The 12,464-nt window shown below is 41.8% G+C and overlaps 1 protein-coding gene across 3 annotated transcripts in view; it reads left to right on the top strand.

Annotated features, from left to right (window-relative positions):
* Positions 1-4,955, top strand: part of mipol1 (mirror-image polydactyly 1) — a 176,432-nt gene extending 171,477 nt beyond the window's left edge. For all 3 annotated transcript variants that reach the window (XM_031890866.1, XM_031890865.1, XM_002935336.5), the window contains one exon: positions 4,175-4,955. In XM_031890866.1, the coding sequence (XP_031746726.1) occupies positions 4,175-4,241 (67 nt within the window). In that variant the 3' untranslated portion in view covers positions 4,242-4,955. The remainder of the gene's footprint in view (positions 1-4,174) is intronic.
* The last annotated feature ends 7,509 nt before the right edge of the window (positions 4,956-12,464 follow it).

Consider the following 12,464-nt stretch of genomic DNA (forward strand, 5'->3'; position numbering starts at 1 on the left):
ACAATATTGCTGTCAGTACCATATCTTTATTTTTATCTGTATTTTTAGTAATGTTTAAAGATTATATGTTTTTGTTGTGGGTTGGTCACGTCAAGGCACACGTCACGAATAATGCACACGTCACACACAGGGTTTTTTTCACGTCTTGTTCAATTTCCCGCCACTCACTGTATTTATGGCTGTTTGTACTGGTAGTTTTAACTTTGACAAAGGCTGGTGTAACAGCCGAAACGTTAGTTCACTCTCCTGGCAATAAAGATTTCGTTTTTCAACTTAAGACCTGTGAGTGCGGCTTCTGGATTTCTTCTGTACATGCTGATCGAACACTGCACCCAGGCAACTAAAGTGTGTTGTTTCGTGAGTGCCGGCAGTCTCCTTTCTCGTTTTATATATATATATATATATATATATATATATATATATATATATATATATATATATATACCACCTTTCCAATGTAAATCATTTTCCATTTTGCAATGGCCCCTTATTCCCAGCTGTGTTCCCCATGGTAAAGCTCAGTCTCCTGATCATTATAAGATATGTGCAAAGAAAGCAGAAAGTGTATGGAAATGTTGCATGTCAGAACTTCAAAGGCTTCATTTGCACGAGGGCCGGTTCTGTGTGATTGCACCTGTTACAGGAATAAGAGAAATACATGTAAATACTGATGGAAGTGAAGTCGTTATACGTTAAAGATGTCACTTCCCTATTGGGCAAAACTAATGACTGCTCTTTTCCTTCAGGGTCCATGACATGAATATGGCTTTATTGCTGCTCTCCTCAACCCTCGGGTGCCATATTATTTGCATGTCATTTGCACTTTTCTTAATGTTTGTTCTTAACTGTCGCTGCCAGGGGCTGCTGCAACGTTTTTCCTCTAAATTGGTTTGAGGTTGGGTGACTATTGGCGCCTAAGGGAATAGTGCCACGTTAAAGGGGACTTTCTTTTATCATATGTGATATTAAAGTGAGACCGGGATGTATTCCTGTTTGAAAGACACTGTACATCTGCAGAAAATATTCTTTTACCTACCAGTGCTGTTCAGTAATGGGGCAAAGAGCTCACCACTGAGTACAGTCAGCTGTGCAGTGTAGTATCTTGGTTAAACAGCTGAGCCTGGCATGTAGTTACAGTAATGGGGCAAAGAGCTCACCACTGAGTACTAGTCAGCCGTGCAGTGTAGTGTCTTGGTTAAAGAGCTGAGCCTGGCATGTAGTTCCAGTACCTGTAGTGGCAAGAATATTTGTTTGTGACCATTCATGGAAGTGAGGGGAGGCTGGAATATCCAGAGATTACACCTCACTCACTTGTACATGTTATGTTATATGTTCTGGTCAGGGTCCAGTATACCTTAATGCTATATGCTAGGCTTAAACTGGTTGGGTCTTTATACAGACGTGCTCAAGCCTTGTCTTAGGCACCCTCTGCCCTCCTTTCCAATGATCTTTACTTCCAACTCTTCATCCCTGGATCATATCTAACATCCTGCAAGGCACATGTATGTCTGTAAGTGCAGCGAGTAAACTGCAATTTCAAGCTAAATGGCCAATTTTCTCCCACAATCCATAATTTTTCCCAGAATTCCAGCAACATTGCAGACACAAGGGGTGCGAAGCACTTGGTAAATTTGCGCTGCACCTACTGCAATTGGGTCTGATTCACCTGCTTTCACATTTTTACACCATCAGATGCAATTGTACTAAAATCCACCTGGTTATTTCTGGGGGGCTCTGTGCCTGACCCGGTGCAAAGGGAACTCTGGAGCGAACGCCTGGTCAGGTGATAGTTCCAGGGTTCCCCAGTGTCAGTAGGTGCAACAGTGCTAAATCAGAACAAGAGGCAGGAAGGACTGAGCTGCATTGGGCACAACTATATGAAGTACAATTTTTCAGCAAGTACAGTTAATAAACGTGATTTCACATGTAAGTGACTGCTGGGAAATTGCAGGGGCCAAAGCTGCACATACACAAGCCCCTTAATACTGGTCACATATTGAATCCACATGGCTAATTAGCAGTTAATTTAGATGCATGCTGCAGTCTGAGCTAATGTATGTGCCGCCATGCAGCATGCATCTAAAAGAATTGATAACTAGACATGCAGTATGTGCATTTAATATATGTCCAGTATTAAAGGGGTAAGGTGGCAACCGTACTTATGATAGTAGCAAGGGTTCAGGAATATTGACATGGTTTTTAATGTTTTTCAAACCCATCTGGTACCATCCCCACAACCCCATAACCTGGAGATGACACTTTTGTTTAGAAATGCCGTATTTCAGCAATACAGATGCCCAGAATGTGTGGCCTTACACACTAATGGGTGCTTTAGGAACTATGTTGTTTCTCACTTCTATAGGGAGTTCTGGTGCTACTGAGGAGGTTGGGCCTTGAGGTTTGGGCTGCTTTAGAACCAAAAACTGGGCAAACCAGATGCATAATAAAAACCATGAAAATAGTCAGTATACATGTATAAATTAATATGCTGATTTTATGGACACTTTTTTAAATTTGGGCCTCTGAGTACAATACTTAGACAAGAGAAGTTTATGGAACACAGCAGCACTGATAGCAAACTGACTCCAATAAACACAGGCCTTGTGCCTGAAAGAAACTTTTATGTGTAGACAGAATGGAAAGAAATGCTGTGCCCTAACCTCTCGGCTCAGACTGCTATAATGCCGCTATAATGCCGCTATAAGGGCCATATGATGCATGTATGTAAGTGCACTTGTTTGTGAAGCTGAATTTGCTTAGAATGTGGAATGTGCTTTACCAGCCAGTATCATGTGCAAATGAATAACTGCGTTCTGCCACTGGCTAAGGATACATCCTCCCAGGAACCCGGACTTCTTCCCTTGCAGGCCTTCAGGCGATATGCAACTTCATTAACCACGCTGAACTGAAAGTGCCGGAACCGGTTTCAAAGGAAACTTGTCCCCTGACTCCTAGGCAAATCCTACTCTGTGCAGTTACCCAGAAGAAAAATGACAGGGTGCTTGTTGCTGAATTTGCAAGGTGACAGTTCTACCTTAAGCCATGCCGCACCCTACCCTGGCTACAAGAGCAGTATTGGAAAGAATGATATTAATGGAGAGCCATTAGGACATTCTTGCTTAATGCTGATGTCATCTGAATGTGCCATAAATAATGCTGATGCCTTTACCAATCAATGTTTCTCAGCTTGGCAGTAACTCTATGCAGCTCTAATGGAGTGTTTACTCAGAAATCACACATGGTGACAAATGACTTGGGATGGTCATTATCTAACAAGTTGTACCAACGGTAACTTCAGCTCGACTTCCACCCTTCGGTTACTTACCCTTGCCTTCTGATCCAGCCGTACATAATGTATAGAATCCTACATTTTTGCGTACATTTAATGAATAAATTCATTTATTCTACATCATAAAATGCTGCTGAATTTATGGGTGCTTTATCATTACTCAGTAATAATAATATTAATGGGATCTGGACGATTTCTGGACGGATATTGTGCCCTGCACATAGGCCAGTAAGCTGCCATCTTGGTCTGAAGGGGCAGAGTTGGCAGCTGTAGTCAACCCATGTATCTTTACATGCATGTGTATTTATTAGGGTGAAGGTGGTATTGTCCTAAATCTGTTGTGGTTGGATGGTCAGGGACTGTTGGTAGGAACTCTGCCCTGTATCAACCAGTGAAATCTTTAGTCCCTAAGGTTAATATCAGACCAGGTGTATGGCGTATATTTTCAGCTAGGGCGCAGGCACATGTAGCCGATATTCGCATAAAAACGCGAGAGAATGCAAAGTCTCACGTTTTTATGTGGATATCGGCTACTGTACATGTGCCTGCACCCAAGCGTATTCTATTCATTCGGGTGCAGGCACAGGTAGGAGGCGTATGGCGGTATTTTCGGAAAGTATTTTTCAGCTTGCCGAAAATATACGCCATACGCCTGGTCTGACGTTAGCCTGAAGTGGTTCTGCTGTTGTATATTTCTAGATCCTCGCTTTACCTGATAAATATATAATAAACATTGTTGTACATTTATGTGTTTTAAATAGTCCTCCCCTTTAGATGTGTGAGTGATCTGTATGGGGATACAAACCATCGTGCAATGGTTTAGCCTTTTCTGTGTATCCCTGTAGATTCCTGACAGGTTTTCTAACAAATTCCTTTCTGTTACAGATTGGAACGACTGGTGGAAGTACTGAGGAAAAAAGTTGGAGGCGGAAATGTCCGGACTGTGGTTTGAACTTCGCGACTAGGAGAGAACCACCGTACATCTGTTGGCCAGACACTGCGCTCTCTGTGAGACAAGCAAACAGCACCACTTGAAACAATCGAGGGCCCAGGTGGAGACAGAGCTGTAATTGGTGGGAATACAAAGAGAGGGGTTAAACAGAACTTTGTCTGACCTTAACAGCTCCCTACTGTTTGCCCACTCCCTTTCCCCCCACTGTGTCCCTCGTCTATGTGAGCTGCTCAGTGCTCTGATGGATCAGTGTTATCTGCAGAGCCTTTTTTCTTTTTTGTAATGTCCATATATTGTTCGTGGCCATAAACGGAGCCATAACATTCCTCTCGTAAGGTGTGTACTTCATACGGGACCTTTTTATATACATAGTGTGGCTAAATGCCACTGCCCTGCCCTGACCTGTATCTTCTTAACCACACTGCCCATTTATGTACTTGTGCTTCAACCAACAATTTAGCAATCTCATATATTATTGGGATATGTTTATTTATTTTCTTTCATTTTGCAGCTTTTATATAAGTGTCATTACTGGCTGCTGTTGTAGTAGGGCTATATTCACAGGGTAGGGAGGCCAGGATGTTGCAGGTTGGCATAGCACATTTATGTAGTTATAATACACAAAACCCATGAATAATCAATAAAAATAGGTATATGGTCTATTATTTAAAATTTTTGGTTCCTGGAGCTCTTAAGCCTATTAAAAAAATATTTTAAAATAATTAGGGTTCTGTTGTGTGTGCCATAGCCCACCATGGACTGGTGCTTACTTAGTTACCATTAGGCTGGTGGCACATGGGGAGATTAGTCACCAGTGATAACTCTTTGCTATAGCAGGCATGTAATCTCCCCGAAATGCCTTCCCACTGGCAAGTATGTGCATCACCGGTGGGATAAAATATGTGTCACTTCACTTTTCTCTATTCGCCCAAAGCTTTCTTGTGAGGCCACTTTGGGCAACTTTGGAAAACTGTATGCCATCCCCCTGGTGGTTCACACTTTTTTTTTTAAAACCATTTAGAAAAATAAGATTTTTTTTCTTGGATAGGGCTCTACACAAGGGCCCATATTTAGGAGTGCAGCTCTAGGGGGCAGTCCTGGGGAGCCTATATGGTTATTAAATTGTGTGGGGAAAAACTCTCCTCTTATGCCCCCGGATGCTTGTCAGTTCATTTGGAGGCAGAGCTGGGGGGGTACCAGAACCTCTGCAATTTGCTGCTTGCTTGGAACAGCAGATGCTTCTGCATATGCATTAATCAATGGTTAAGGGGGGAGGCATCAGATCGAAATACAGCCCTAATTCTAGTATTTTGGAACTTTCCGGATAATAATGGGTTTTCAGATAATAGATCCCATACCAGTATATGCTTATACACATAGCTTAGTGAGGTCATCAGTTATAAACAATGCTTGCTAAGGTTTATGACTCAATGGATAGATTATAAGAAATATAAATATGTTTTAAAATATATGAACCAGGCCCAGACTGTGGATTCTGGCAAATGCAGGGTCAGACTGGGCCGCCGGGGTACTGAGAAAAAACCCAGTGGGCCCCGGCGGCCCAGATGCAATACCCTCCCCCCCCAGGGCGCTCCCACGGTCCGCCGCCTCCCTACCCCGACGCGCCGCAGGTACGTTTCTTTTAGGAGCGCTCAGGGGAGGGGAATGGAGGGTGTTGGGAGCCTCTGCGGGGGGGGGGGTGAAGGTGGCGGGTGCCATTGGGGGGTGCAGGGTCCCCTGAAGCAGAAGCCCCAGTGTGGGCCCTGCACCCCCCAGTCCGACCCCGGGCAAATGCCAGAGGGGCTGCTGTAAGATGCCATAGACAGTCACTATTTATTGGGTTGGCGGGGGAGGCTGTTTGGGCCTCTGCGTACTTGAAATGCCAGATTCCAGTCCGGACCTGGTGAAGACTTTAGAAATGACCTTAAATGTCTATGACATTTACATGTACTTGTCATTGAACTATGTGAATGTGATTTTTCTAAAGCACAGGTACATTTTTTTTTCAATGCAAAAGTTTCAAATCTTGTGAAATCACTAAGCAGGTTATAAGGATATATTCATGGCTTTTGTGTTGTATTATATTTGTGTGTGTGTGTGTGTGCTAAATAGAAATCTATGAGAAATCACACTTTAGAAGTATGTTACTAAACTAAGGAAAACATTTTACCAAATAAGAGAAAATATATGTTTACACATTGTGTTTATCCTGCTATTCCCATGATTTTCAGCTGTTGTAAAAACCCCTAAGGCTATGTTCACATGGGCAGTTTTCCATGCTTGCAGCCTCTCTTGCCTTCAGCCTTGTTTTCATGCAGTATTAGTGATGGAGCTGAAGTAAGAAGCACCTTACTGCATGTTACTGCTCTATGCTTTCACTCAAGCCCGGAGATTCTGGCAAATGCCAGGGGGGCTGCTCTCAGATGCAATGGCCAGTCACTATTGGGCCTGTGGGAGGCTATTTGGGCCTCTGCATACTTAAAATGCTGGGGCCTATTTTGAACTTCTGAGAGTCGGATGTATGACCCAGCCAGCACTGTGCAGCTTCCATAGCCACATTGTCAGTTGTAATGATTTTATGGTCACAAACCTGGCGATACAGGTGCCAATTCCCACGCAGTGGCCAATGACCTGCTACAGATACTAACCACATTCATTGCTAGATCTCATTGTCAGTTTTTCCAGACCAACTAATACTCAGTGATGTTACACAACAATATGTTACCTAAGGTTACCTAGTGATAAAGGTTAGTGGCAAATGACCAAATAGCCCCAACACAATTTTGTGTATGGCCAGTTTTACATAATGGGCAGAAAATCTCAATGAGCCTATTGGGATATCGGCAATGCATGCCAGCACCAATACTAGCTTTTCCCATAGCTACCCAAACCTTGTCTTTAGAGTATATCCCCAAAACAGTATTGCAATTTGCCAGTATCCAACAAAATCGGTCTTACCTACTAAACTGCCACATATATGAGCTGCCTGTGATATCTCCCTGGTGTAACTAGAATTGCTGCAGAATTTCAACTTGCCATGGGGCAACATAACTAGATATTCACACCCTTGGGTTCTCTCTTCTGTTTCCCTATTGTACTAGATAGAGGGAAATGATCTATTGTAGGGGTCCAAGTCCATTGAATTCAGCCCAGTCTATATGATGTCTGCTGTATCAATGGATCTGTGTCCCGCATGTCTGGTTTTTCACATCTTGTTCTGATAACCTCAGGTAAAAAGCATACAGCAACTGCTGTTGATACAAGGGTCCTCATGCTTGATTGTGGGCCCAGTGCTTAAACACTCCAACTTCAGTGGTTGCTGGAAGGGAATATGCTAGTGTAGCTTAAGGTGAATTTAATGCTGAACATACAAAAACATTTAATAAATGATACAAACACCCACCCGCCTGCTTCTCCCCCAAGCCTGCTGCACTCTCATTCCTCCAGCTTCCCACATCTCTGTGTCACATTTTCCCCAGTCTGCTCTTCCCCTTGGGCCATGAGCTTCCACGCTCTGTCTCCACCCTGCACTTTCCATACATGTCAGTGGTTCAGTGTTTCTTCTTGCCACTCTGCCCTGCTGTCATATTCCTTCTACTTTACCTCTAGCACCTTCTGCCTCTGATTCATCTCTCTTCATCGGTGCCCACTCCCATAGTCCTGCCACTCTCTGCCCTACATGACATCCATAATGCTTCTTCTTCACTGCTACCTTCTTTGCTTTTAATACCTTGCCCAAAGTACCCTGTTGTTTTTAATACTGATGCCCTGCAATTATTTATTTCCCTGCATCTCTGCTCCATTGCTATCCCTATAGATTCACTGCTAAACTCCTTCTCCTTTCTCTGCCATTTTCCCCTGCACCTCCATTTTGTATGCTCCTCCCCCACTTCTCCCTTGTGCTCCATTCTCTCCCTCACATCCCTATGCCAACTTTGTCTCTCCCTCTCCTATCCACCCCCTGCCCAACCTTCCACTTGCTGTTGTCCCAGCAAACCCCATTCAACAATCTGGTACCTTTTGGTAGTTTTATCTTATGAGAAGATTTTTGTTAGAAACCTTATTTTTAAAAGTAGCTAAAACGTTTTACCAAATGTTAACACCTCTAGGAAACAAATAGACAATTTATGAAAACAATTTTCCCTGCTTAAAAATTGTGTAAATAAAATATGGGATGTCGCTATAAAATTGGGGGAAGTATAAATATCTTCCTATTGTTCTTCTCCCTTTCATAAATTCTTCTTAAAAGCATCATATATTCATTCCATGGACCAGAAACTTTGTGCTTTTTTCCACCTTCCATCCTTATTTCCCAAGTAATATTAATAATATCACTAGAGCTTTAGGTCTGGGAAAAGTCATTTGTGCCTTGTGCAATACAAGCAGGTTCCCTACACCAATAAAACAAAAGTTCTCATTTTAAGTGTGCAAACAACTCCTTTTAGGTTGCTCATTGTCCTTGTGTTGTGGGAGGTGCTGACCTTTTTATTATCTCTTCTCCTAAACCTCCACTTAAGCAGATTTATGGCTACTTAGGTACTGACCTTAACCCTTTAACCTTTTGATACCTAGATTACCTGTATGCCAGAGTCGGCTTTCTATGGAGAGAGAGCACCTGATTGTTAGTCTAACGCCATAAAAATGCTTCACTGCCATAGGTCTGAAGAGCAAAGATATGGATATTTTTAGTCTCTGGGCCCAAGATTAACGAGCCATTCCTAACTTAGCATTCTGTTTTATGGCCCGTGTTTACAAAATGTTGAACCAATAGTTCAAAATCACAAATATCCTGGCCCTTAGTATCAGCTTATATGCCGAAGCTTCGACCTCTATGTTCCAATACTGATAAAGATATAAGACATAGGATATATAAGATAAAGGACTTCCAATAATTAAAAGTTAAGCCACTGTAGAAAAAATGATTTTATCAATTGTGAAACATTGCCTAGTGAGGATGCACCAAATCCAGCGACCTGCTTTGTCCAAAATCACCCTAAATGCTGTGAGTAGTTTACTCCAGTGGAACACATAAAGAAAAACTACACCCCCGAACAATGCAGGTTTCAATAAAAATATATTGAATACAACAGAAACCTGCTTCATCTAAATAAGCCATTTTCATAAGAACATACTTTTTTAGTAGTATGTGCTATTGGGTTTGCAGCATGGCTTTTGGTCACCCTGCTATCCTATCCTGTGGGCTGGCACTGTATGTTGAAATCCTCACATTTTCCCAGAGATAAGTATGTCACCCTGGTTGATTTCTTCCACCTTAACTGATTTCTTTCATAATTTCATAATGTCATAGAACGCTAGAAATTAGCAGCCAACTTGCCCACTGGTTAACTATGGGGAATTTTGGACCTCTTCTGATGGTGAGAAACACATTAGGAGAGCCATGGAGCACTGTTACACCTTTGCTGTATGGTTTGGTATGATGTTTTACCTTTTAAGAATAATGTACATCTAATTAAAAATGTGTGGAACTTTCATTTGTTTGTGTTTAGAATTATGGGCCAGGACCCACTTAAATACATATACAGCACATTCACATCCCTGACTAATAGATAGTGGAATGCATCTTTATCGATGTCCTGCCCATTGTGTGGAGTCTCCTTTTATCCAGTGTTCACTGCCACATATTTCAAGATCTAATGCTCTAATATTGCTCTAATTGTCTTTATCACCTTTTCATCATTGGCCATGTGGTACATATGAAACTGCAGCCTGTTCTTCCTGTACCTTCCGCATTCTGGTGCTATCAACATCTGGTTTCTGATGGGGGGACAGCAGTGCTCCAGGTTAATATCAGGTGATGGCTCTTTAGTTGTGTGATTTCCACTTATGCTAAGAGAGTCATAAACTCAGACAATAAACAAGACTAATGCCACTCTAAAACTAGTCATGTGCAGGTCAGATTTTGGTAACCTGCTCTTTTATGATCTTTTGTTGTGACTAAGAGTATTACCACACTCCACCTCACCCACGTCTAGAAATCATTTACTTGCACCAGGCCTCTCACATGTATCCTGTTTTGTTCAACATTCTGTTATTCCAACTGTCTCTTGCACCCATTCCTATTCCGCCTAGAATTAGATGGAGCAAATAAGCTGTTTTGGAAAGTTCCTTTTTTTCTTTGTTTGTTGCCAGTAGAATACTATGAATAAAGATTTTATGATTTATTCTTAATTTTCTGTTTCCAAATCCATGTTTTATGTAACAATATAATAAAAATACAAAAGCTCCCCAAGAGAAAACGTTAATAGCCCACAAAACATTCTTGTACTATATTGACTAATGAAGGTATGAATGTATAACTATGTCATTATCCTTTGGAGTGGTTCCTTAGCTTCTGTAAAAGTGTTTATGGTACAAACATGTCAGCTAAGTACTTATTTTTTAAAACTCACTGGGCCAATGTTCAGTCCATGTATCTGGAACAGATTACCCCTACGTGAATGTATGGGTCCATCAGTCAACCCATATTTTCACAGGGACCACAAGTCTGTAGTGATGACATCTATTTTTTTCTTGGATAAGCAGATTATTTAATGGACATGTAAACCCCCCACAAAAAAATGAATCCGTGAACAGCCTCTTTGAAATCTTTAAATATCTGCCCCCTTATTTGCTAATTCTTCTCCTCCTCTAAAGCACTCGGCCCCCTTCCTAAGGAATTTACTTTGGCTGTTGGCTAGTGAGACTGCTCAGTATTTCTCATCTCAGATTACTAAACACGCCTTCTAACCTCCTCTCCTGAGCTCAATTTACCCATTGCAGTCTTCAGTACAAGCAGGACTTTTTATCAGTAAGTGAGAGCAGCCATACCCTCCATTCACTTGCGTTCGGATATGCTCACTCTGGCCATCAGCCTAACGAACAGAGTTATTTAGTTGGCCATATATGTGGCCAAGTTGGAAAGTATTAAACATAAATCTTAAATGAGCAAGATCTGTATTACTCACATGATCAATGTTTGACTCTATAGAACTGAAAGTAGGTATACCCCTAACCAGAGTTGGGAGTCCCAAGATGGCTTTTTTTTTTTTAAATACGATTTTTCTTCTAGGTAGGTAATGTTGAATGGGTCGGTGTCAATTAAACATGTGTTTTGTGCAGGTTAAGAGAGAAATATTTGAGATGGCTAAAAGATATTTACTGCCAGAGACGAACATAATACATCGTCTTTAGAAAAGAGTTGGTTTATTTTGGCACTGTGTAAAAAGCTCAAATATTTTAAACATTTGTTAAGTTGAAGCTTGCACATTTGAACTAATAGCACCTTTCTAAAATCCCATCTCAGGTTACTCTGTGCAATCAGTGATACACACACAAAGGCACTGCTGGGGATACACTGAGCCACACATCTGCAAGCTTGTTACACAAGTATGTTCTGCATGCTGGGAAATGGGTACGTTGACATCATGTAATAGTTACCTTGAATGTAAGGGTCACTGCGCCCGGGTCGCAAAACCTGTGTTTTTATTCATATTTATTCATCTATCCTGTAGAAGTAGATCATAGAGGTGGGAGGTAACATTATTAGTAAAGCTTAGATTTTACTAATAACCATTGAGTAGAAGAAAGAGATAAGGAGTCCCTGACAGCTCATTTATTCCTTGCCAGACCACAGGTTTCTGATTTGTAGGTACGTTATATGCCCAAGAATGGTTTCTTTCCTGGAACCCTAAAGCAAACTTGACCTCACAACCTTATGGATGGGACTATGTGCCCCCACTAAGCCTATAGCTGATTCCTTCATTGGTGAACAGTTGGGCCAAAGCAAATTGTCTCTCGAAGCAACATCAATACAAGGACTATCCATCCAGAGCAGCCACACAAGAGGTTACACCACTATGCAAATAATAAATGTTGGCTAGAATAGGGTAAATTTTGCTGTCATCTGACTGTGGAATAATGAATGGTGCTTCACCATCTGGCGGAGCCTGAATACCTGAATGCCAAATGCAGAGTTTGGTGGGGGGCGGCTAATGGTCTCGGCTAGGGCTTCTGGTTCCAGTAAAATCAAACCATAAGTCTACAGTATACAAGGACATTCTTGATGAATCCAAGCTTTTTGTTTTGTGGCAACAGTTTGGGGCAGGCCCTAAATAGAAGCAAATGCCACCAAGAATGTTCCGACATCTAGTGAAAAAGCCTTCCCATAAGTGTAGAGTCTTTTATAGCAGCAAAGGGAGGACCTGTTTCATATTTATGTCCTTG

The sequence above is a fragment of the Xenopus tropicalis genome, chromosome 8 (genome assembly GCF_000004195.4).
Source record: "Xenopus tropicalis strain Nigerian chromosome 8, UCB_Xtro_10.0, whole genome shotgun sequence".
Lineage (NCBI taxonomy): Eukaryota > Metazoa > Chordata > Amphibia > Anura > Pipidae > Xenopus > Xenopus tropicalis.